Source organism: Catharus ustulatus, chromosome Z (assembly GCF_009819885.2).
Source record: "Catharus ustulatus isolate bCatUst1 chromosome Z, bCatUst1.pri.v2, whole genome shotgun sequence".
In the NCBI taxonomy this organism is placed as follows: Eukaryota; Metazoa; Chordata; class Aves; order Passeriformes; family Turdidae; genus Catharus; species Catharus ustulatus.
In genome coordinates this window covers 64,264,707-64,290,376 of record NC_046262.2, presented here as the reverse complement: position 1 = coordinate 64,290,376, position 25,670 = coordinate 64,264,707, and the positions used below count along the sequence as shown (strand labels likewise).

At 53.3% G+C, this 25,670-nt stretch overlaps 2 protein-coding genes across 2 annotated transcripts; both read right to left on the bottom strand.

Moving 5' to 3' along the window:
* Window positions 1-1,781: 1,781 nt before the first annotated feature.
* LOC117010297 (serine/threonine-protein kinase PAK 3-like) lies at window positions 1,782-12,451 on the bottom strand. The gene is made up of 14 exons (XM_033084600.1): window positions 12,422-12,451; window positions 10,724-10,841; window positions 9,778-9,815; window positions 9,249-9,371; window positions 8,600-8,722; window positions 8,192-8,372; window positions 7,197-7,260; window positions 5,914-5,962; window positions 4,969-5,081; window positions 4,328-4,445; window positions 3,594-3,693; window positions 2,985-3,181; window positions 2,260-2,397; window positions 1,782-1,871 (listed from the first exon to the last, which is right to left on the bottom strand). Exons 1-14 carry the CDS (start codon window positions 12,449-12,451, stop codon window positions 1,782-1,784), a joined length of 1,482 nt encoding a protein of 493 aa, XP_032940491.1.
* A 507-nt stretch (window positions 12,452-12,958) lies between these two features.
* Window positions 12,959-18,447, bottom strand: LOC117010296 (serine/threonine-protein kinase PAK 3-like). The gene is made up of 8 exons (XM_033084599.1): window positions 18,386-18,447; window positions 17,093-17,141; window positions 16,148-16,260; window positions 15,507-15,624; window positions 14,770-14,869; window positions 14,161-14,357; window positions 13,437-13,574; window positions 12,959-13,048 (listed from the first exon to the last, which is right to left on the bottom strand). The coding sequence occupies exons 1-8, from the start codon at window positions 18,445-18,447 to the stop codon at window positions 12,959-12,961; spliced, it is 867 nt and encodes a 288-aa protein (XP_032940490.1).
* Window positions 18,448-25,670: the final 7,223 nt, after the last annotated feature.

The following is a 25,670-nucleotide window of genomic DNA, read 5'->3' as shown; positions in this document are numbered from 1 at the left end:
TTGGATGAACTCTTGCATGCAAGGTAAGTGATAGTGGCATTGGAAAATTGATGCAAACACTGAGAAAATGTGGCATTATATTGAAACCCTACTGAAGAACAAATGATTTCAATATAAAGTGTAACTCAATATATTTGAAAGCCTGTAATTTTCTACATTTACTTCAGAGTTTAGATAAACAGGAAGTAATACACCTTAGTAATGAAAACAACACCTCAACCATACTGCAACCCCAGAGCCAGGAAATAATTTCATAAAGCTTAATAACTGATTTCCACAGGATGAGGAGGGACATGGAAAACAAGGAAAGCTAAGCACCACATCCGCTGCATACGCATCATCCTGCTGCTGCACTGCTGTGGCATTTCCAAGGAGCCTGGCCCAACTGAGGTGCACCTCTGGGAGCTTCCCTGGGCACATGCGTGCATCAGAGGGAGCCGCCTGCTGTGGATGGAAAGAAAGAAAGAAAAGGAAGTTCTAACACACTGTGGTACAACTCCCAAAGTGCTGGTAGGAGGAAAGCAGTGGGCCCAAGTGGGCCAGTGCCAGCAAAACGCAAGTGCCGAGGCAGAGACCAAACAGATTAGGTGCTGGACAGGCTGCAGGAAGGCAGGCTTAGGCCAACAGTAAAACCACCATCAGTGCAAAATTTGGATGCTTCATTCTCCCTCCTCTTGCATTCAACCCAACTGCATTTCTCTATTTCTCATGATGGTGTTTAACCCCAGGCAACAACCAAGCCCCACACACAGCCATTCTCGCTCAATGCCCCAGCAAAAGGCTGGATTGTGCAGAGATTGGGAAGGGTAAAAGCTGCAAAACTCACAGGCGGAGAACAATTTCCTTACACAGGGAATGAAGAAGAAACACGCACAAGTAAAAAAGCCCCAAAGAACTCCTTCACCATTTCCCGTGGGCAGGCAGGTGTCCTGCATCTCTAGGACAGCACGGTCGCCTCAAGCCCCACAGGGACTTGGAAAGACACATGCCATCACTCCAAACGTCCCCTCCTTCCTCCTTCTTGTGCCCCACGTCAAACACCGGGCAGGGTGTCAGATGCCCTGCAAGAGTTCTTTGAACCCTTTGGGTCCCCTGCCCTGGCTGTGTCCCCTCCCCGCCCTGGCACACAGCGTGATCCACCAGGAAGCTGTTTCTGGGCAGTCACCTCACATGTGCGGGGTGCCCAGCTGGCACAGCCTGTGGCTCATGCACATCCCAAACTGCCTGAGTTGTCACTCCCTCACGCTGGCCTTAGTTCCCATGGCAGGACTCATGTTCCCGCTGGACACTCACGTGCACCTGAGCCTGTGGAGAAGCCTGGCTGCCTCCCCCTCTGCCCAGAGCAATACGGACACTGCCAACCCTTCCCAGGAGCTGCAACACAAGCACGGCCGCAGTGGCGGCCCCAGCAGTGACACCGCTGCTCTGCTCCCTTTTGCCCTACTCTGCTCCTCTCTTCACAGCGTAAAGCCTGTGTCTACACAGGAGCTTGTGGCCCAGAGGCAATGAAGGAAGAAGACCTCTGCCCACTTCCAAACTCTGCCACAAACCCCATCCATGGGTCTTCCCATGTTTTAGAAACAGCTGACCATGAAGAAGCAAATTTAGACCTTGTTCACAGGGCGAGAACAAAGGGAAGCTTCCAACACAGTGAAGGTTTGATAGTATTTATTTGGACTAGCAAAGTGAGCAAATTACAAACAAGAAACTACAAACTAGAAACTAGAAACTACGACCTACAAACTGGAAACTACAACAAACAATGATGGCCTCTTCCAGGGCTAGTATCTGCTGTTGCCCATAAACTGCCGTGCTGCCACGATCAGAGGCGTCAGGCTGGAGGTCGGCTTGGCTGAGCTTACAAACGGGTGCTGCCCAAAGAGAAAAACAAGAATTGAACTTCTGCTTCCCTCAGAGCCTGAAACATCTTTCTCTGCCTACCACAAAGGTACAGAGACAAGGGCATTCTCTGCACCTCTGTCTCCACGTCCAGGACCCTGCTAGCACAGGCCAACATGGCTCACAATCCCACAAACGCATGAAGCCAGATGTCATCAGCTTCAGGAGGTTTGGTCTAGGTGACCTTGAAAGGCCCCTCCTGAGCCATCGCAGGCCAATATTCCCCTCGCTTTTCCTTTGAAAAGCCTCCAGGTTGGAGTTTCTTGGGAGCGGGGGCCCATCTGACACCTCGCACTTAAGCGGAGGAGGAGCCCCTGGCAGCGAGCAGCTGGCCCAGCCTGCGGCCACTTTGCCTTTTACCTGCAGAAGTTCCTGGGCAGACCAGCGCCTGTCCTCATCCGTCTCCAGGCAGCAGTGCAGAAAGTCTCTCAACCAAGCGGACTGCTGCCTGGGCTTCTGCAGCTTCGGGCTGCCCCCGGTGCTTATCAGCTGTCGAACCTAGAAAAGAAGGCAACACCACACTCTACCTGTCTCCTTCACAGCCAAAACTGCTCAGCCACCCCCCACTGGGCAAGCTCCACTCTCCAGTGGCACTTTCCTCCCTGCTTGAGGGTGGCACATGCCTTTCCTAGCCCAACCAATGAACCCAAAGGCAGAGGCAGCCAGAGGCTGTCCGGCGTGCAAAGGCTCCTGCCTTGAGGCCTGATTTCACTGGCTGAGGGAAATAGGAGCAACTCCAGCAGCAAAAGCACACTTTGCTTCTCTGAGGACTGACACCAGTTCTACAGTCCATTTGCAAGAGGGACTTTGGTCAAACTCTGCTATGCCCAGGGATTCTTCCAAATAATACAGCTCAGCGCTGCTCACTGCTCCCTTAAGGCAAGCCTTCCATCAAGCAAAGGGCATCACCGCTTCTTGGGCTCTTCACAATTCAATGGCAAGGGGAAAAAATGGGGCAAGAAGCACAAGAGACTATGCAGCCTGCAACCTATGCTCTTCAGGTGTTACCAAGATTCCCAGGCAGAATGACGGGGGCAGATTTGGTTCGAGTAAGAGGAGGATGTGGGAGAGAAGTTGCAGCGCACCGTGTGGGAGCTTTTCATCAGGTAAGGAGGCGCTCCTTCCACCATCTCCATGCCCACGATGCCAAAGGACCAGATGTCCACTTTGGGACCGTAGGGCTTCTTGCTGAAAATTTCTGGCGCCATCCAGTAAGTAGTGCCGACAGCTGATCTCCGTTTGCTCTGCTCAGCCGTCAGCTGAGCAGCGAGTCCAAAATCAGCTGAGGAGAAAAGTGCACTCGGATCAAACACGTGTGAATCGGGAAAGCAAACAGAAGAATTCCCCACTCTCCCATTGTGCAAGAAGGCAGCGTGCAATCCAGCTGCAAAAGGGGCCGTGCTGGCATTCCTTAGGCCTGCTGCTGAGGGAAGACGCCATTGGCCACTTAGCAAAAGCCCCCAGGTTCATGCAGCGGCTTTTAGTCCCCTGAAACCTGAGACTGTAATTCCCTTGCTGGGCAGGGGACACACACAAACCAAAGAACCCTCCCGACACCTTCTTCCCCGCCACACCTGAGCTGGCAGCAGGCCAGCCTGCACTGCCACAGGCACCACTCTTGGGCAACTGGCAGTCACTCAAAGGCACCCCCAGCCCGCAGCCCCGCACAGCTTAGCCTGGCCAAGAACACCCACCCAACTTGACAGATCCATCCAAGCCCAGGAGAATGTTGTGGCTTTTGATATCTCGGTGGACTACGTGCTTGGAGTGAAGGAAATCCAGGCCTTGCAGGCACTGAGGGAGGAAAAAGAAACGTGAGCCCGGCAGTCCCTCATCTGATTTCATCCCACAAGCAGTGAAGCGGCACATCTGCGAGACTGATTTGCTGGGAGATGGGGAGCCATGGCAGGAAAGGCTGCTGGCAAGGGCAAGAGCTTGCTGCTCCAACACAAGGACAGCAGTGCTTCTCTAAGTGAGGCTGGATTCGTTTTTGAGAGAGAAAGGACGATTATTTCTCTGGCCAGAGCCCTGCAAACATCGACTGAAGGAGCACTGCTGCAGTGGCTGTGCTCTCTCCAGCAAGATGACAGCTCATGCAGTTGCCGCTTTGGTGCAAGGCTGAAGCTGAGCTCGGGGACAGTCCTGCCAGCATCTTTTTCTCTTTGCCACTCGGTTGACATTGTGCCACCAGCACGTTTGCCCTTATGGGGAAAGAATGCGGTACACACAGGCTCCAGGCAGGTGTTTAGAGTGGCAAACACAAACAAATGCACTAGAACAAGGACTTGCAAATTGGCAAGAACTTCAGATGCTCTTGCTCCTGCCAGTCATAAGAGAAAGGCAGAAAGGAAGCTAGCAAGATGAAATCCATCCTCTCCTTACCACCCATCCCACCCAAGCCGTGGACAGCACAAGTGCCGTCCCTTACCTCCCGAGAGACAACTGCTATCTCTCCTTCTACCATCCTGGCCTCCCTGATGATGTCGTGTAAGGAACCTCCGTCCATGTATTCCATCACGAGCCAGAGTTCCTCGTGTACCAGGTAGCTGAAAGGAGGAAACAACAGCCTGGAGATGAATGGGCGCACCTGCACGACCTGATGGATTCTTGTTTCCATCTCTCTCTCCGAGGAAGACAGGAGGAAGGCAATAGTCGTTCACTAGGCTCTACAGGGCTTGATCTCTGTGCAGTCTAATAGACTGCTTGGTATCCACACCAATGCAACAGGCCAAGGGAAATAGAGTCTACAGGGATTGGTGGGCACTTCAGAACCTTGGAGAAAAAATCAAACCTCAAACCCAACAAAAAAACCATGGAGGGAGCACAGGAACTTTGAGGCTGCTGCCTTAGTAAAATAGGGCCAAGTCCTGGTCTTTGAAGGCGAACTTCAAGCTCGGTATGCCAGGAAGGATTAATGCAGCCCCAATGCCATCTTCTCCAAGATGCTATAGGTCAGCCCAGAAAGAGGCATGAACAGCTCCACCCTCTGCCAGCAAGCAAAGCAGTGGCTGAACCTCTGGCTTGTGGGATGTGAGGGATCCTTCACGGCAGAAGGGCATAACCACTCACCTGTCTACATAGGTCACTAGGTTGGCGTTCTTATTGTCACGCATGACCTGGATTTCCTTCACACATAGCTCATTGCTGCTCTCTTGCAGGAGACTGATTTTCTTTATGGCCACCTATAATGACATGGAAAACCATGAAGCAAAGAAGTCTGGCACAGGACCACATAAGGAATACGGCAGGCTTTGATCATTACTCCAGAAGCCACAGGCATTCTCCACTGCACAGCAACAGAGCAAACTCTTACAGACATGACAGATTAAATGCCAACCTAAAAACATCCTGACCATTATCCCCCCTAAGAAATACAACCCTACAGACTTGACAAAAAAAATGCTGTGATGATGAAAACATCATTAAGGACACCTCCAAGAAAGACAAGTCCTGCACTTCCTCACTTCAGGAATTTTCCTTTTGCTCCACTAAGACACCTGCCTTCACACCACTGACATTTGCATTTCCTACCCGACGGCAAAAAGAAGGAAGCCAAGCCTTGATCCTCTGGCGATACACGCTGGGCTCTGAGCAGGGCTTAAAGGGCTTTGCAGACTTCTCTCTCTCTAAGCATAGTTCCCAAGGGCAGCACTGCCAGTGCCTAAGGGACTAGCAGCACAATTGCCATGGGTTTACCAACAGCCTGAAATGAGAACTCGGGAAGCCTGAGCTGAGGCCCCAAAATGCAGTGCCTTTGTCTGACACCACCTTGGCACTAAGAGCTAGCTAGCATGTTCTCCTTTGAAAGACACCCCTTGGCCTCCTTGCATTCCTTGCAGCAGCTGAGAAGGACAAACTCTGCCCCCACTGGATTTGGCAGGACGCAGACACTGTTCTGCACTTCATTTGCCTCTGCAGCAAAGCTCTACTGGCAACCCAAAGCTCAGGCACAGCTCACAGCAGATGGGAGGGCACTCGAGAGCTGCAGAAGCTGCAGCACTGCTTGACGCTTACCTCTTCTCCTGTGGCAGTGTCCACTGCCGTACACACAGTGCCGAAACCCCTAGAAATAAAGGAGCAGCGGAGAAATAGAAGTCCGTTAGTCCCTGCAGCTGCGAGACTCTGCGGTCCAATGGGGAAAAAGTCCTGGGACAAACTGCAAATGCCCCACAACAGATTCTGCTCTGCCTCTTTTCCCATTTTCCTTCCTTAGCTGTGCATGGCTGGGATTTTTGCAGGCACACACATGCCCGGACGGCCTGCTCACACCTGTCCTTGGAGTCTGTCTGCCAGACTCAGGCACCAGCACACAGGCCTTCTGAGAAGCCTGAAGCCATGCAACAGCCATCGCAGGAAAGCTTCTAGAAACAGATACTTTCTCCAGCTGACAAGGAAAGCTATCTCCAGCCACAGCTGGAGCCACAGGCAGAGCAGGCTAAGGTCTCCACTGGTGGAGAAGAAGTACTCCAAGCAGAGGATCCTCACACAGCTGCCTTCTGGCTCCAGAGCCATGGGCCACTGCTTCTCTTCGCTACATCAGACACAGGAAGGACTCTACTTTTCAGGTGATTTCTTGTACATGTGGCTCCTCCCAGAGGAAATGTTGCAAATCATTCCCATTTACGGTCAGCAGAGCTGGCTTTCTGAAGGGAACGGCTTGGTGCATTCTTCGCAGCAAAGCCTTAAACCCCACTGGATCCACGAGGGGTCTGCCATCAGGCAGATGATGCCTTTTCCTCTCGACTGCATTGGAACTCGGCATTCCCCTGAAGCTTTGGCTTTTGCCACCTCAGCTACAAAAGAGAGCTGCTTCTTTCATTTCTGCTTTTGGCTTCTAGACGAGGAGGTGGTCATCCTGACCACTGGACCTTGTTTCCAGCAAAATACTGGAAAGAAATCTTACTGAGAGCTGTTCCCTGACAGCCCTTGGCTGCTAACTTGACCTTAGAGGCAATGCAGTGTTTCCTCCTTCCATTCCCATGTATTCTGTATTCTTTTGGGGCATGCAGAAATGATTTCTCCTAAAAACAGTAGCAAACAGGGGCAACATGCCTGGGGGACAGGAGACCTGCCAGCTGCTGCTCTTTGCTGCAGAAAAGACATTGCCAGCATCCAGGTGTCTTTGCCATGCCTTCCAAGCACAGCTATGCATGCTGAGCAGTCCTGAGAGATGGCAGCATCTCAAGGCAGGGTGTGAACAGCTTTGGAGCTTGCCTGACATCACTCTGGGCAGATGTGGCAGCAGCAAAGTACAGCAAAGCCCCTCCCTTTGGGGAAGGACCTGTGCCTGCACTCACCCTTTGCCAATTGTTTCCAGGTCTGTGTATTTAGCCTCTGGATCGCCTTCGCTCACCAGCATCCCTGTCAAAATCCAAAGGAAAGATGTACACTTCAAAACAGAGATCCCACCATGCAGCAGGTCAGAAAGGCAGCCCCACTCTCCGGCACACGGGGCCCTTTCAACTCACTCCATCGACAAACAGCAACACCATTACAGCACCACCAGCACCACCCAAACAACAGCAGCAAGACCAGCAGCTCTGCAGCAAATGTGGTCTGCACTAAACTCGAAGTCAAAACTAAGTGCATGGAGAAACAGTCAGAGGAGACAGGGATCACAAAAGCATCACCAAGAGAAGGGATTGCTGTCTATGAAAAACAAAACATTTTTGTTCTTGGCAATGAACACTCTGTGGCATTCAAGAAAAGCTTCAATCCTTGCAAACATCAAAGGCACCTTGGGCTCTGGAATCCCTTTTTATCGACAGCTGCCCTTTCCAGAATAGTCCAAAGTGCTTCCCGCAGAGGCACCATCTCCAACTTCAGGCATTGTTTGTTTGCCTCAACAATGCCTTTCTGGCTTTCAAGAGCAGCAGCTGATGTTAGAAGCTACAGCCATGGGCCTTAGCAACGAGGTCCCTGAGCCTTTAGGACAGGCTGGGCTCTGAAGGTGACCTTGGCTGTGGCCCACACGAGCTGGGCCCCACAGGAGCTCCCTGAGGCCGGCGCACTCACAAGGCCACAGCCTGCTGCTCAGCCCGAAACAAGCTCTGCTTTGCCTCTTGCACTGAGGCAAATTCAGGCAAAGGCAGAGCAGGCCAGGCTGCCCTGTGAGGAGGGCAGGAGCAAGAGCCTGCTCTTCCTTCCCCACCTCAAAGCACAACAAGAGCTCCTGGCTGGAGGCCACAGCAGCCGAGCCTCAGCTGAGGAAAAGCAGCAGGTGGGACAGCTCACGCTGACACACGCACACACATGGCACCGCTCCAGCCCACAGGCATCACAAAGGACATACTCAGCATGGCCAGCCACTCGTCCTCTGTCCTCTCTGGCAGATGCTCTGTGCTGCCAGAGGAACTACTTGTGCTCCAGGTAGCCGAGCTGCTGGTGCTTGGGTTTCCAGCTCGGGCGCTGCAGGCTTCTTCAGATCCTGCAGCTGCAGCTCGTGCAGGTGCCTCGAGACAGGAGGCGGAGCTCTGGGAGAAGAAGTGAACTTGGGTCAGAACTAGGTGTCTGCCACAGATGCCCCTGCAATCCCATTTCAAATGCAAGCCCCTAGGAAGGTGCTACTGGACACATCCAGGGCTCTTCACCTCTCGCCTTTTGCTGCCCCTAGTCCACCTGCAGCCGCCAAATCCAAAGGCTGCTTTTCCATACGCACTAAATGACACCAAAGACACTGCTAAGCAAAGCAGACACTTACCGATGCTGGCTGCTCAGGCCACGGGCTGACAGCAGGGGCAGCTTCATTTGCACCTTCTTCCTCTTCAGCCTCTGCCTCGCCTACACAGGCAGCCAGAGCAGGTGCTGGTGCTGCCCTTGCGCTCTGTGGGCAAACAGCAGCATGAGGCAAAGGAAAGAACCTGTCATTCAGACCCTCACCTCTATTCAGCTACAGGCCCTGCTGCATATCAGCTCTTCCTTTAGCTACCCACAGCTGCTGTATGGAGAGAGCGGGCTCCCTCCAGGGGTCGGTCTCTCCTCCATATGCAGCAAGGTTGGGAACTGCACCTGTGCACTGCTCTCCTCAGTGCGGACAGGGAACCAGCATAGCCACTGGCCACAGAGGGCCTCTCTTGTCCCCTGGGAGCATCCAAAGACACCCTAATGTTACCTCTCATCTCTTGCTACGACAAATGCACAGCCCCTGTCAGAATACTGGCACAACGATGCCTCAATGGCCAAGATCCACAGCCCTTTTGCAAGCCTCACAGGCCGCGGCAGGCGCTCTGCAAGTGCTGGAAAGATCCCAGCCCTCAGCATCTTCAGCAACACGTGGCCAGTGCTGTCTGATCAGAAACTTCCAGCTCGCCTTTGCTCCATCCTCAGGGCTAGCCAGAGCTGCCACTTACTGATGCTGGATGCTGAGGCTCCGCAGTGGCAGCAGCTGCAGCTTGCTGGCCATCTTCCTCCCCTTCAGCCTCTTCCTCAGCAAGGCACGCAGCCAGAGGAGGCTCGCAGCTTGCTTTTGGGCTCTGAGGACAGACAGCAACGTGAGGGACAGGCAACCTTCTTTCTATTCAGCTCTAGACCTGGATGCACTAAGGAGAAATCATCTGCATTCTGAGTTGGTCAGCCTCAAGTACAATGGGCCAACCAGAGCAGGCCACACTCTCTTGTAGAGGAGAAATTCCATCTTGGCTTCAAGCACTGAGCAAGCCCACTTTCCTCTGGTTAAGAGCTCGCACATGGAACTGCAGGTAACAGCCAGGGATCCTCCGCATTGCTGCTCCTACTGCTGCAGCTGCTGCTGTTGCAAAGAGCCTGGACCGCACTTTCCTTCATCCAACCAGGCTGGCGCTGGACTGCAGCAGGCCCAGCTCACACCTTGCTCTGCAACTGTGCAACGCTACCAACGCCAAAGGCTCCTTTCCCACTCACCCAAGGACCGGATTGTCTCCAGGTACGGGCGATGTGACCTGTGACACACAAGGGAAAAGATCCGGATACTGTGAGAAAAGTGCCTGCACCGGGCAAGTCCTCCAAAGAGTCAACCAAAAAGACAGAGCATTCTGCTTTCACTCCATCCGTCCAGCAGCAAGCCTTGTGTCACACGGCAAGAAAGACAAGACCACCAAGTACTGCCTTGTGTCTACCTTTTGTCCTCTTTGGCCACTCATCCCTCAGAAACTTGAGACCCACAATGTCCAAGTGGTCCTGCAAGAGTCCTTGCTTCTGCCCCACCCCCACCCAGCAGGAGCTACAGCTCCTCTCTTTGCTGGACTTCACTTTACTGAAGAGATGGCAAGCATCAGTTGCCATGAGCTTGCTGAACACCTTTGCCCAGAAGAGCTTCAACCACAGCCCCTTAGCCATGGTGGCAGGCCGATTGTGACACAGCACAGGAGCAGCTCCTGGGCTCAGGAGCACCCAAGAGCTCTCCTGAAATGTTGATTTCAGAGGCCTTTTCCAAGCTGATTCTGGGATTTCATCACAAAGGGAGGGGCTCTTTTAGCACACAGGAGGTGTGGAGTTCCACAGACACATGCCGGCATGAGGGAATGCAGACTAGAAGATTCTGCTCCCCAATCCTGGAGAGCAGCACACAGTTCACACAAGGACTCCAGCCAAGCTCTCCTAGTCTTCCCGTTTTGCAAGTTGTCTTGCTTGAGTGAGCAAACAGAGGAGATTTCAGACTCCGCTGCCACAGGCCATGCCGTGGCGACAGCAGAACCCCTGCAGGCTACGTTGCGAATGCAACCCATGCCCCGCTGCCTAGAGACACCCCCTTCTCAGCTGCAGCTCTTGACAGCACCTTTAGCCAACCGAAGGACTCTCACGGCATTTTGGCTTCCATACGCCACAGCCAACAAAAGCGTCTACTTACGTGCCAGGTGGGTGAAGAAGTAGCCAGAGTAAGCCACGGAAAAAGCCGTGCAAACTGCAGCACACACTCTCTCCATGGCTGGCACAGTGCTGCTCAAGTCAGCACCACCAGACACCACCTGTGGGGACAAACCAAAGTGCTCAGAGAGCTCTCAGGGTGAAGCCTGCAGGCAGAGACCTCGTCGATCAGCAGCTTCCGCCCGCAGTCAGCATGCCAAAGAGCTGCTCTGCACACTGAGGCTTCCCGGGCCTGGGCACAGCAACTTGGCTGTGACAGCGCCAGGTGCGGCCCCTGACGTCACAATAGCAGCAGCTCTGGGCTGCCTTGTGAAGTCACACGCGGAAACAGACCTTCTCTAAGGGTCCCGCCAAAAATGGCCTGCAAAGTTCTCCTCTGCTAGAAAGCAACACATAAAGCCCTCCCAGTGCATAAACTATTGCTCAAGGCAGCTGAGAGTAACTCCAAAACCACACCAAGCCCCTCTAGCCCACCCTGAGAAGCCGAACACTGAGAAGAGAGTATGATGAGAGGAAAGCAATAAAGACAACAGGACCTTTGGCTTCTTGCTCTGCTGTGCTAAATAACAAGGCTTGCTCCTAGCTAGGGCTCTAAAATACAGCATCAAAGGAAATCACCCTTTCCATGACAGCTGAGGGACAAAAGCTCAGGAAGCACTTCCATAGACCTTCTTCCTCACATGTTTGCTACAGAACAAGGTGGGACACACACTGAAAAAAGAGCAGGATTGGCAGAAATGGGGAAAGCTAAGCACCACATCCGCTGCATACACATCATCCTGCTGCTGCACTGCTGTGGCATTTCCAAGGAGCCTGGCCCAACTGAGGTGCACCTCTGGGAGCTTCCCTGGGCACATGCGTGCATCAGAGGGAGCCACCTGCTGTGGATGGAAAGAAAGAAAGAAAAGGAAGTTCTAACACACTGTGGCACAACTCCCAGAGCGCTGGTAGGAGGAAAGCAGTGGGCCCAAGTGGGCCAGTGCCAGCAAAACTCAAGTGCCGAGGCAGAGACCAAACAGATTAGGTGCTGGACAGGCTGCAGGAAGGCAGGCTTAGGCCAACAGTAAAACCACCATCAGTGCAAGATTTGGATGCTTCATTCTCCCTCCTCTTGCATTCAACCCAACTGCATTTCTCTATTTCTCATGATGGTGTTTAACCCCAGGCAACAACCAAGCCCCACACACAGCCATTCTCGCTCAATGCCCCACCAGCAGGCTGGACTGTGCAGAGATTGGGAAGGGTAAAAGCTGCAAAACTCACAGGTGGAGAACAATTCCCTTACATAGGGAATACTGAAGCAACACGCACAAGCAAAAAAGCCCCAAAGAACTCCTTCACTATTTCCCATGGGCAGGCAGGTGTCCTGCATCTCTAGGACAGCAGGGTCCTCTCAAGCCCCATAGGGACTTGGAAAGACACATGCCATCACTCCAAACGTCCCCTCCTTCCTCCTTCTTGTGCCCCACGTCAAACACCGGGCAGGGTGTCAGATGCCCTGCAAGAGCTCTTTGGCCCCTTTGGGTCCCCTGCCCTGGCTGTGTCTCCTCCCCACCCTGGCACACAGCATGACCCCCCAGGCAGCTGTTTCTGGGCAACCACCTCACATGTGCGGGGTGCCCAGCTGGCACAGCCTGTGGCTCATGCACATCCCAAACTGCCTGAGTTGTCACTCCCTGACGTTGGCCTTAGTTCCCATGGCAGGACTCATGTTCCCGCTGGACACTCACCTGCACCTGAGCCTGTGGAGAAGCCTGGCTGCCTCCCCCTCTGCCCAGAGCAATACGGACACTGCCAACCCTTCCCAGGAGCTGCAACACAAGCACAGCCGCAGTGGCGGCCCCAGCAGTGACACCGCTGCTCTGCTCCCTTTTGCCCTACTCTGCTCCTCTCTTCACAGTGTAAAGCCTGTGTCTACACTGGAGCTTGTGGCCCAGAGGCAATGAAGGAAGAAGACCTCTGCCCACTTCCAAACTCTGCCACAAACCCCATCCATGGGTCTTCCCATGTTTTAGAAACAGCTGACCATGAAGAAGCAAATTTAGACCTTGTTCACAGGGCGAGAACAAAGGGAAGCTTCCAACACAGTGAAGGTTTGATAGTATTTATTTGGACTAGTAAAGTGAGCAAATTACAAACAAGAAACTACAAACTAGAAACTAGAAACTACGACCTACAAACGGGAAACTACAACAAACAATGATGGCCTCTTCCAGGGCTAGTATCTGCTGTTGCCCATAAACTGCCGTGCTGCCACGATCAGAGGCGTCAGGCTGGAGGTCGGCTTGGCTGATCTTACAAACGGGTGCTGCCCAAAGAGAAAAAGAAGAAATTAACTTCTGCTTCCCTCACAGCCTGAAACATCTTTCTCTGCCTACCACAAAGGTACAGAGACAAGGGCATTCTCTGCACCTCTGTCTCCACGTCCAGGACCCTGTTGCACAGGCCAACATGGCTCACAATCCCACAAACGCATGAAGCCAGATGTCATCAGCTTCAGGAGATTTAGTCTAGGTGACCTTGAAAGGCCCCTCCTGAGCCATCGCAGGCCAATATTCCCCTCACTTTTCCTTTGAAAAGCCTCCAGGTTGGAGTTTCTTGGGAGCTGGTTGCCCATCTGACGCCTCGCACTTAAGCGGAGGAGGAGCCCCTGGCAGCGGGCAGCTGGCCCAGCCTGCGGCCACTTTGCCTTTTACCTGCAGAAGTTCCTGGGCAGACCAGCGCCTGTCCTCATCCGTCTCCAGGCAGCAGTGCAGAAAGTCTCTCAACCAAGCGGACTGCTGCCTGGGCTTCTGCAGCTTCGGGCTGCCCCCGGTGCTTATCAGCTGTCGAACCTAGAGAAGAAGGCAATACCACACTCTACCTGCCTCCTTCACACCCAAAACTGCTCAGCCACCCCCCACTGGGCAAGCTCCACTCTCCAGTGGCACTTTCCTCCCTGCCTGAGGGTGGCACATGCCTTTCCTAGCCCAACCAATGAACCCAAAGGCAGAGGCAGCCAGAGGCTGTCCAGTGTGCAAAGGCTCCTGCCTTGAGCCCTGATTTCACTGGCTGAGGGAAATAGGAGCAGCTCCAGCAGCAAAAGCACACTTTGCTTCTCTGAGGACTGACACCAGTTCTACAGTCCATTTGCAAGAGGGACTTTGGTCAAACTCTGCTATGCCCAAGGTTTCTTCCAAACACTGCAGCTCAGCGCTGCTCACTGCTCCCTTAAGGCAAAGCTTCCATCAAGCAAAGAGCATCACCGCTTCTTGGGCTTTTCCGAATGAAATGGCAAGGGGAAAAAATGAGGCAAGAAGCACAAGAGACTATGCAGCCTGCAACCTATGCTCTTCAGGTGTTACCAAGTTTCCCAGGCAGAAGGACGGGGCAGATTTGGTTCGAGTAAGAGGAGGATGTGGGAGAGAAGTTGCAGCGCACCGTGTGGGAGCTTTTCATCAGGTAAGGAGGCGCTCCTTCCACCATCTCCATGCCCACGATGCCAAAGGACCAGATGTCCACTTTGGGACCGTAGGGCTTCTTGCTGAAAATTTCTGGCGCCATCCAGTAAGTAGTGCCGACAGCTGATCTCCGTTTGCTCTGCTCAGCCGTCAGCTGAGCAGCGAGTCCAAAATCAGCTGAGGAGAAAAAAGCACTCGGATCAAGCCCACGTGAATCAGGAAAGCAAACAGAAGAATTCCCCACTCTCCCATTGTGCAAGAAGGCAGCGTGCAATCCAGCTGCAAAAGGGGCCATGCTGGCATTCCTTAGGCCTGCCGCTGAGGGAAGACGCCATTGGCCACTTAGCAAAAGCCCCCATGTTCACACAGTGGCTTTTAGTCCCCTGAAGCCTGAGACTGTAATTCCCTTGCTGGGCAGGGGACACACACAAACCAAAGAACCCTCCCGACACCTTCTTCCGTGCAACACCTGAGCTGGCAGCAGGCCAGCCTGCACTGCCACAGGCACCACTCTTGGGCAACTGGCAGTCACTCAAAGGCACCCCTAGCCCGCAGCCCAGCACGGCTTAGCCTGGCCAAGAACACCCACCCAACTTGACAGATCCATCCAAGCCCAGGAGAATGTTGTGGCTTTTGATATCTCGGTGGACTACGTGCTTGGAGTGAAGGAAATCCAGGCCTTGCAGGCACTGAGGGAGGAAAAAGAAACGTGAGCCCTGGGAGTCCCCTCATCCGATTTCATCCCACAAGCAGCAAAGTGGCACATCTGCGAGACTGATTTGCTGGGAGATGGGGAGCCATAGGCAGGAAAGGCTGCTGGCAAGGGCAAGAGCTTGCTGCTCCAACACAAGGACAGCAGTGCCTCTCTAAGTGAGGCTGGATTCGTTTTTGAGAGAGAAAGGACAAATATTTCTCTGGCCAGAGCCCTGCAAACATCGACTGAAGGAGCACTGCTGCAGTGGCTGTGCTCTCTCCAGCAAGATGACAGCTCATGCAGTTGCCGCTTTGGTGCAAGGCTGAGGCTGAGCTCGGGGACAGTCCTGCCAGCATCTTTTTGTCTTTGCCACTCAGTTGACATTGTGCCACCAGCACGTTTGCCCTTATGGGGAAAGAATGCGGTACACACAGGCTCCAGGCAGGTGTTTAGAGTGGCAAACACAAACAAATGCACTAGAACAAGGACTCACAAATTGGCAAGAACTTCAGATGCTCTTGCTCCTGCCAGTCATAAGAGAAAGGCAGAAAGGAAGCTAGCAAGATGAAATCCATCCTCTCCTTACCACTCATCCCACCCAAGCCATGGAAAGCACAAGTGCCGTCCCTTACCTCCCGAGAGACAACTGCTATCTCTCCTTCTACCATCCTGGCTTCCCTGATGATGTCGTGTAAGGAACCTCCGTCCATGTATTCCATCACGAGCCAGAGTTCCTCGTGTACCAGGTAGCTGAAAGGAGGAAACAACAGCCTGGAGATGAATGGGCGCACCTGCACGACCTGATGGATTCTTGTTTCCATCTCTCTCTCCGAGGAAGACAGGAGGAAGGCAATAGTCGTTCACTAGACTCTAAAGGGCTTGATCTCTGTGCAGTCTAATAGACTGCTTGGTATCCACACCAATGCAACAGGCCAAGGGAAATAGAGTCTACAGGGATTGGTGGGCACTTCAGAACCTTGGAGAAAAAATCAAACCTCAAACCCAACAAAAAAACCATGGAGGGAGCACAGGAACTTTGAGGCTGCTGCCTTAGTAAAATAGGGCCAAGTCCTGGTCTTTGAAGGCGAACTTCAAGCTCGGTATGCCAGGAAGGATTAATGCAGCCCCAATGCCATCTTCTCCAAGATGCTATAGGTCAGCCCAGAAAGAGGCATGAACAGCTCCACCCTCTGCCAGCAAGCCAAGCAGTGGCTGAACCTCTGGCCTGTGGGATGTGAGGGATCCTTCACGGCAGAAGGGCATAACCACTCACCTGTCTACATAGGTCACTAGGTTGGCGTTCTTATTGTCACGCATGACCTGGATTTCCTTCACACATAGCTCATTGCTGCTCTCTTGCAGGAGACTGATTTTCTTTATGGCCACCTATAATGACATGGAAAACCATGAAGCAAAGAAGTCTGGCACAGGACCACATAAGGAATATGGCAGGCTTTGATCATTACTCCAGAAGCCACAGGCATTCTCCACTGCACAGCAACAGAGCAAACTCTTACAGACATGACAGATTAAATGCCAACCTAAAAACATCCTGACCATTATCCCCCCTAAGAAATACAACCCTACAGACTTGACAAAAAAAATGCTGTGATGATGAAAACATCATTAAGGACACCTCCAAGAAAGACAAGTCCTGCACTTCCTCACTTCAGGAATTTTCCTTTTGCTCCACTAAAACACCTGCCTTCACACCACTGACATTTGCATTTCCTACCCGACGGTAAAAAGAAGGAAGCCAAGCCTTGATCCTCTGGCGATACACGCGGGGCTCTGAGCAGGGCTTAAAGGGCTTTGCAGACTTCTCTCTCTCTAAGCATAGTTCCCAAGGGCAGCACTGCCAGCGCCTAAGGGACTAGCAGCACAATTGCCATGGGTTTACCAACAGCCTGAAATGAGAACTTGGGAAGCCTGAGCTGAGGCCCCAAAACGCAGTGCCTTTCTCTGACACCACCTTGGCACTAAGAGCTAGCTAGCATGTTCTCCTTTGAAAGACACCCCTTGGCCTCCTTGCATTCCTTGCAGCAGCTGAGAAGGACAAAATCTGCCCCCACTGGATTTGGCAGGACGCAGACACTGTTCTGCACTTCATTTGCCTCTGCAGCAAAGCTCTACTGGCAACCCAAAGCTCAGGCACAGCTCACAGCAGATGGGAGGGCACTCGAGAGCTGCAGAAGCTGCAGCACTGCTTGACGCTTACCTCTTCTCCTGTGGCAGTGTCCACTGCCGTACACACAGTGCCGAAACCCCTAGAAATAAAGGAGCAGCGGAGAAATAGAAGTCCGTTAGTCCCTGCAGCTGCGAGACTCTGCGGTCCAACGGGGAATAAGTCCTGGGACAAACTGCAAATGCCCCACAACAGATTCTGCTCTGCCTCTTTTCCCATTTTCCTTCCTTAGCTGTGCATGGCTGGGATTTTTGCAGGCACACACGTGCCCGGACGGCCTGCTCACACCTGTCCTTGGAGTCTGTCTGCCAGACTCAGGCACCAGCACACAGGCCTTCTGAGAAGCCTGAAGCCATGCAACAGCCATCGCAGGAAAGCTTCTAGAAACAGATACTTTCTCCAGCTGACAAGGAAAGCTATCTCCAGCCACAGCTGGAGCCACAGGCAGAGCAGGTTAAGGTCTCCACTGGTGGAGAAGAAGTACTCCAAGCAGAGGATCCTCACACAGCTGCCTTCTGGCTCCAGAGCCATGGGCCACTGCTTCTCTTCGCTACATCAGACACAGGAAGGACTCTACTTTTCAGGTGATTTCTTGTACATGTGGCTCCTCCCAGAGGAAATGTTGCAAATCATTCCCATTTACGGTCAGCAGAGCTGGCTTTCTGAAGGGAACGGCTTGGTGCATTCTTCGCAGCAAAGCCTTAAACCCCACTGGATCCACGAGGGGTCTGCCATCAGGCAGATGATGCCTTTTCCTCTCGACTGCATTGGAACTCGGCATTCCCCTGAAGCTTTGGCTTTTGCCACCTCAGCTACAAAAGAGAGCTGCTTCTTTCATTTCTGCTTTTGGCTTCTAGACGAGGAGGTGGTCATCCTGACCACTGGACCTTGTTTCCAGCAAAATACTGGAAAGAAATCTTACTGAGAGCTGTTCCCTGACAGCCCTTGGCTGCTAACTTGACCTTGGAGGCAATGCAGTGTTTCCTCCTTCCATTCCCATGTATTCTGTATTCTTTTGGGGCATGCAGAAATGATTTCTCCTAAAAACAGTAGCAAACAGGGGCAACATGCCTGGGGGACAGGAGACCTGCCAGCTGCTGCTCTTTGCTGCAGAAAAGACATTGCCAGCATCCACGTGTCTTTGCCGTGCCTTCCAAGCACAGCTAAGCACAGCTATGCATGCTGAGCAGTCCTGAGAGATGGCAGCATCTCAAGGCAGGGTGTGAACAGCTTTGGAGCTTGCCTGACATCACTCTGGGCAGATGTGGCAGCAGCAAAGTACAGCAAAGCCCCTCCCTTTGGGGAAGGACCTGTGCCTGCACTCACCCTTTGCCAATTGTTTCCAGGTCTGTGTATTTAGCCTCTGGATCGCCTTCGCTCACCAGCATCCCTGTCAAAATCCAAAGGAAAGATGTACACTTCAAAACAGAAATCCCACCATGCAGCAGGTCAGAAAGGCAGCCCCACTCTCCGGCACACGGGGCCCGTTCAACTCACTCCATCGACAAACAGCAACACCATTACAGCACCACCAGCACCACCCAAACAACAGCAGCAAGACCAGCAGCTCTGCAGCAAACTTGATCTGCACAAAACTCGAAGTCAAAACTAAGTGCATGGAGAAACAGTCAGAGGAGACAGGGATCACAAAAGCATCACCAAAAGAAGGGATTGCTGTCTATAAAAAACAAAACATTTTTGTTCTTGGCAATGAACACTCTGTGGCATTCAAGAAAAGCTTCAATCCTTGCAAACATCAAAGGCACCTTGGGCTCTGGAATCCCTTTTTATCGACAGCTGCCCTTTCCAGAATAGTCCAAAGTGCTTCCCGCAGAGGCACCATCTCCAACTTCAGGCATTGTTTGTTTGCCTCAACAATGCCTTTCTGGCTTTCAAGAGCAGCAGCTGATGTTAGAAGCTACAGCCATGGGCCTTAGCAACGAGGTCCCTGAGCCTTTAGGACAGGCTGGGCTCTGAAGGTGACCTTGGCTGTGGCCCACACGAGCTGGGCCCCACAGGAGCTCCCTGAGGCCGGCGCACTCACAAGGCCACAGCCTGCTGCTCAGCCCGAAACAAGCTCTGCTTTGCCTCTTGCACTGAGGCAAATTCAGGCAAAGGCAGAGCAGGCCAGGCTGCCCTGTGAGGAGGGCAGGAGCAAGAGCCCGCTCTTCCTTCCCCACCTCAAAGCACAACAAGAGCTCCTGGCTGGAGGCCACAGCAGCCGAGCCTCAGTTGAGGAAAAGCAGGAGGTGGGACAGCTCACGCTGACACACGCACACACACGGCACCGCTCCAGCCCACAGGCATCACAAAGGACATACTCAGCATGGCCAGCCACTCGTCCTCAGTCCTCTCTGGCAGATGCTCTGTGCTGCCAGAGGAACTACTTGTGCTCCAGGTAGCCGAGCTGCTGGTGCTTGGGTTTCCAGCTCGGGCACTGCAGGCTTCTTCAGATCCTGCAGCTGCAGCTCGTGCAGGTGCCTCGAGACAGGAGGCGGAGCTCTGGGAGAAGAAGTGAACTTGGGTCAGAACTAGGTGTCTGCCACAGATGCCCCTGCAATCCCATTTCAAATGCAAGCCCCTAGGAAGGTGCTACTGGACACATCCAGGGCTCTTCACCTCTCGCCTTTTGCTGCCCCTAGTCCAACTGCAGCCGCCAAATCCAAAGGCTGCTTTTCCATACGCACTAAATGACACCAAAGACACTGCTAAGCAAAGCAGACACTTACTGATGCTGGCTGCTCAGGCCACGGGCTGACAGCAGGGGCAGCTTCATTGGCACCTTCGTCCTCTTCAGCCTCTGCCTCGCCTACACAGGCAGCCAGAGCAGGGGCTGGTGCTGCCCTTGCGCTCTGTGGGCAGACAGCAGCATGAGGCACAGGAAAGGACCTGTCATTCAGACCCTCACCTCTATTCAGCTACAGTCCCTGCTGCATCTCAGCTCTTCCTTTAGCTACCCACAGCTGCTGTATGGAGAGAGCCGGCTCCCTCCAGGGGTCGGTCTCTCCTCCATGCGCTGCAAGGTTGGGAACTGCACCTGTGCACTGCTCTCCTCAGTGCGGACAGGGAACCAGCATAGCCACTGGCCACAGAGGGCCTCTCTTGTCCCCTGGGAGCATCCAAAGACACCCTAATGTTACCTCTTCACTCTTGCTACGACAAATGCACAGCCTGTCAGAATACTGGCACAACGATGCCTCAATGGCCAAGATCTACAGCCCTTTTGCAAGCCTCACAGGCCGCGGCAGGTGCTCTGCAAGCGCTGGAAAGATCCCAGCCCTCAGCATCTTCAGCAACACATGGCCAGTGCTGTCTGATCAGAAACTTCCAGCTCGCCTTTGCTCCATCCTCAGGGCTAGCCAGAGCTGCCACTTACTGATGCTGGATGCTGAGGCTCCGCAGTGGCAGCAGCTGCAGCTTGCTGGCCATCTTCCTCCCCTTCAGCCTCTTCCTCAGCAAGGCACGCAGCCAGAGGAGGCTCGCAGCTTGCTTTTGGGCTCTGAGGACAGACAGCAACGTGAGGGACAGGCAACCTTCTTTCTATTCAGCTCTAGACCTGGATGCACTAAGGAGAAATCATCTGCATTCTAAGTTGGTCAGCCTCAAGTACAATGGGCCAACCAGAGCAGGCCACACTCTCTTGTAGAGGAGAAATTCCATCTTGGCTTCAAGCACTGAGCAAGCCCACTTTCCTCTGCTTAAGAGCTCGCACGTGGAACTGCAGTTAACAGCCAGGGATCCTCCGCATTGCTGCTCCTACTGCTGCAGATGCTGCTGTTGCAAAGAGCCTGGACCGCACTTTCCTTCATCCAAGCCAGGTTGGCGCTGGACTGCAGCAGGCCCAGCTCACACCTTGCTCTGCAACTGTGCAACTGCTACCAACGCCAAAGGCTCCTTTCCCACTCACCCAAGGACCGGATTGTCTCCAGGTACGGGCGATGTGACCTGCAACACACAAGGGAAAAGATCCGGATACTGTGAGAAAAGTGCCTGCACCGGGCAAGTCCTCCAAAGAGTCAACCTAAAAGGACAGAGCATTCTGCTTTCACTCCATCCGTCCAGCAGCAAGCCTTGTGTCACACGGCAAGAAAGACAAGACCACCAAGTACTGCCTTGTGTCTACCTTTTGTCCTCTTTGGCCACTCATCCCTCAGAAACTTGAGACCCACAATGTCCAAGTGGTCCTGCAAGAGTCCTTGCTTCTGCCCCACCCTCATCCAGCAGGAGCTACAGATCCTCTCTTTGCTGGACTTCACTTTACTGAAGAGATGGCAAGCATCAAGTTGCCATGAGCTTGCTGAACACCTTTGCCCCAGAAGAGCTTCAGCCACAGCCCCTTAGCCATGGTGGCAGGCCGATCGTGACACAGCACAGGGAGCAGCTCCTGGGCTCAGGAGCACCCAAGAGCTCTCCTGAAATGTTGATTTCAGAGGCCTTTTTCCAAGCTAATGCTGTGATTTCATCACAAAGGGAGAGGCTCTTTTAGCACACAGGAGGTGTGGAGTTCCACAGACACATGCCGGCATGAGGGAATGCAGACTAGAAGATTCTGCTCCCCAATGCTGGAGAGCAGCACACAGTTCACACAAGGACTCCAGCCAAGCTCTCCTAGTCTTCCCGTTTTGCAAGTTGTCTTGCTTGAGTCAGCAAACAGAGGAGATTTCAGACTCCGCTGCCACAGGCCATGCCGTGGCGACAGCAGAACCCCTGCAGGCTACGTTGCAAATGCAGCCCATGCCCCGCTGCCTAGAGACACCCCCTTCTCAGCTACAGCTCTTGACAGCAGCTTTAGCCAACCAAAAAACTCTCACGGCATTTTGGCTTCCATACGCCACAGCCAACAAAAGCGTCTACTTACGTGCCAGGTGGGTGAAGAAGTAGCCAGAGTAAGCCACGGAAAAAGCCGTGCAAACTGCAGCACACACTCTCTCCATGGCTGGCACAGTGCTGCTCAAGTCAGCACCACCAGACACCACCTGTGGGGACAAACCAAAGTGCTCAGAGAGCTCTCAGGGTGAAGCCTGCAGGCAGAGACCTCGTCGATCAGCAGCTTCCGCCCGCAGTCAGCATGCCAAAGAGCTGCTCTGCACACTGAGGCTTCCCGGGCCTGGGCACAGCAACTTGGCTGTGACAGCGCCAGGTGCGGCCCCTGACGTCACAATAGCAGCAGCTCTGGGCTGCCTTGTGAAGTCACACGCGGAAACAGACCTTCTCTAAGGGTCCCGCCAAAAATGGCCTGCAAAGTTCTCTGTTGTGGTGCTCGAAAGCAACACAGAAAAGCCCTCCCAGTGTATAAACTATTGCTCAAGGCAGCTGAGAGTAACTCCAAAACCACACCAAACCCCTCTAGCCCACCCTGAGAAGCCGAACACTGAGAAGAGAGTATGATGAGAGGAAAGCAATAAAGACAACAGGACCTTTGGCTTCTTGCTCTGCTGTGCTAAATAACAAGGCTTGCTCCTAGCTAGGGCTCTAAAATACAGCATCAAAGGAAATCACCCTTTCCATGACAGCTGAGGGACAAAAGCTCAGGAAGCACTTCCATAGACCTTCTTCCTCACATGTTTGCTACAGAACAAGGTGGGACACACACCGAAAAAAGAGCAGGATTGGCAGAAATGGGGAAAGCTAAGCACCACATCCGCTGCATACACATCATCCTGCTGCTGCACTGCTGTGGCATTTCCAAGGAGCCTGGCCCAACTGAGGTGCACCTCTGGGAGCTTCCCTGGGCACATGCGTGCATCAGAGGGAGCCGCCTGCTGTGGATGGAAAGAAAGAAAGAAAAGGAAGTTCTAACACACTGTGGCACAACTCCCAGAGCTGCTGGTAGGAGGAAAGCAGTGGGCCCAAGTGGGCCAGTGCCAGCAAAACTCAAGTGCCGAGGCAGAGACCAAACAGATTAGGTGCTGGACAGGCTGCAGGAAGGCAGGCTTAGGCCAACAGTAAAACCACCATCAGTGCAAGATTTGGATGCTTCATTCTCCCTCCTCTTGCATTCAACCCAACTGCATTTCTCTATTTCTCATGATGGTGTTTAACCCCAGGCAACAACCAAGCCCCACACACAGCCATTCTCGCTCAATGCCCCACCAGCAGGCTGGACTGTGCAGAGATTGGGAAGGGTAAAAGCTGCAAAAATCACAGGTGGAGAACAATTCCCTTACATAGGGAATACTGAAGCAACACGCACAAGCAAAAAAGCCCCAAAGAACTCCTTCACCTATTTCCCGTGGGCAGGAAGTGTCCTGCATCTCCAGGGCAGCAGGGTCCTCTCAAGCCCCACAGGGACTTGGAAAGACACATGCCATCACTCCAAACGTCCCCTCCTTCCTCCTTCTTGTGCCCCACGTCAAACACCAGGCAGGGTGTCAGATGCCCTGCAAGAGCTCTTTGGCCCCTTTGGGTCCCCTGCCCTGGCTGTGTCTCCTCCCCACCCTGGCACACAGCATGACCCCCCAGGCAGCTGTTTCTGGGCAGTCACCTCACATGTGCGGGGTGCCCAGCTGGCACAGCCTGTGGCTCAGGCATATCCCAAACTGCCTGAGTTGTCACTCCCTCACGCTGGCCTTAGTTCCCATGGTAGGACTCATGTTCCCGCTGGACACTCACCTGCACCTGAGCCTGTGGAGAAGCCTGGCTGCCTCCCCCTCTGCCCAGAGCAATACGGACACTGCCAACCCTTCCCAGGAGCTGCAACACAAGCACAGGCCGCAGCTGGCAGGCCCCAGCAGTGACACCACTGCTCTGCTCCCTTTTGCCCTACTCTGCTCCTCTCTTCACAGTGTAAAGCCTGTGTCTACACAGGAGCTTGTGGCCCAGAGGCAATGAAGGAAGAAGACCTCTGCCCACTTCCAAACTCTGCCACAAACCCCATCCATGGGTCTTCCCACGTTTTCAGAAACAGCTTGACCATGAAGAAGCAAATTTAGACCTTGTTCACAGGGCGAGAACAAGGGGAAGCTTCCAACACAGTGAAGGTTTGATAGTATTTATTTGGACTAGCAAAGTGAGCAAATTACAAACAAGAAACTACAAACTAGAAACTAGAAACTACGACCTACAAACGGGAAACTACAACAAACAATGATGGCCTCTTCCAGGGCTAGTATCTGCTGTTGCCCATAAACTGCCGTGCTGCCACGATCAGAGGCGTCAGGCTGGAGGTCGGCTTGGCTGATCTTACAAACGGGTGCTGCCCAAAGAGAAAAAGAAGAAATTAACTTCTGCTTCCCTCACAGCCTGAAACATCTTTCTCTGCCTACCACAAAGGTACAGAGACAAGGGCATTCTCTGCACCTCTGTCTCCACGTCCAGGACCCTGTTGCACAGGCCAACATGGCTCACAATCCCACAAACGCATGAAGCCAGATGTCATCAGCTTCAGGAGATTTGGTCTAGGTGACCTTGAAAGGCCCCTCCTGAGCCATCGCAGGCCAATATTCCCCTCACTTTTCCTTTGAAAAGCCTCCAGGTTGGAGTTTCTTGGGAGTGGTTGCCCATCTGACGCCTCGCACTTAAGCGGAGGAGGAGCCCCTGGCAGCGGGCAGCTGGCCCAGCCTGCGGCCACTTTGCCTTTTACCTGCAGAAGTTCTTGGGCAGACCAGCGCCTGTCCTCATCCGTCTCCAGGCAGCAGTGCAGAAAGTCTCTCAACCAAGCGGACTGCTGCCTGGGCTTCTGCAGCTTCGGGCTGCCCCCGGTGCTTATCAGCTGTCGAACCTAGAGAAGAAGGCAATACCACACTCTACCTGCCTCCTTCACACCCAAAACTGCTCAGCCACCCCCCACTGGGCAAGCTCCACTCTCCAGTGGCACTTTCCTCCCTGCCTGAGGGTGGCACATGCCTTTCCTAGCCCAACCAATGAACCCAAAGGCAGAGGCAGCCAGAGGCTGTCCAGTGTGCAAAGGCTCCTGCCTTGAGCCCTGATTTCACTGGCTGAGGGAAATAGGAGCAGCTCCAGCAGCAAAAGCACACTTTGCTTCTCTGAGGACTGACACCAGTTCTACAGTCCATTTGCAAGAGGGACTTTGGTCAAACTCTGCTATGCCCAAGGTTTCTTCCAAACACTGCAGCTCAGGCGCTGCTCACTGCTCCCTTAAGGCAAGCTTCCATCAAGCAAAGAGCATCACCGCTTCTTGGGCTCTTCCGAATGAAATGGCAAGGGGAAAAAATGAGGCAAGAAGCACAAGAGACTATGCAGCCTGCAACCTATGCTCTTCAGGTGTTACCAAGTTTCCCAGGCAGAAGGACGGGGCAGATTTGGTTCGAGTAAGAGGAGGATGTGGGAGAGAAGTTGCAGCGCACCGTGTGGGAGCTTTTCATCAGGTAAGGAGGCGCTCCTTCCACCATCTCCATGCCCACGATGCCAAAGGACCAGATGTCCACTTTGGGACCGTAGGGCTTCCTGCTGAAAATTTCTGGCGCCATCCAGTAAGTAGTGCCGACAGCTGATCTCCGTTTGCTCTGCTCAGCCGTCAGCTGAGCAGCGAGTCCAAAATCAGCTGAGGAGAAAAAAGCACTCGGATCAAGCCCACGTGAATCAGGAAAGCAAACAGAAGAATTCCCCACTCTCCCATTGTGCAAGAAGGCAGCGTGCAATCCAGCTGCAA

Bases quoted from the DNA above. Each gene is read 5' to 3' on its own strand.
- LOC117010296 (XM_033084599.1), bottom strand. From the start codon at position 18,447: ATGCTGGTGAGCGAAGGCGATCCAGAGGCTAAATACACAGACCTGGAA. The intron at 17,142-18,385 runs GTGAGTGCAGGC...CTTTATTTCTAG, and splicing joins CTGGAAACAATTGGCAAAGG to GGGTTTCGGCACTGTGTGTA. The intron at 13,575-14,160 runs GTGCGCTGCAAC...CTTCTTCTCTAG, and splicing joins TGATGAAAAGCTCCCACACG to GTTCGACAGCTGATAAGCAC.
- LOC117010297 (XM_033084600.1), bottom strand. From the start codon at position 12,451: ATGAGTCCTGCCATGGGAACTAAGGCCAAC. The intron at 5,082-5,913 runs GTAAGCGTCAAG...ATGTCATTATAG, and splicing joins ACACTGCCACAGGAGAAGAG to GTGGCCATAAAGAAAATCAG. The intron at 3,694-4,327 runs GTAAGGGACGGC...TTCCTCCCTCAG, and splicing joins TAGCAGTTGTCTCTCGGGAG to TGCCTGCAAGGCCTGGATTT.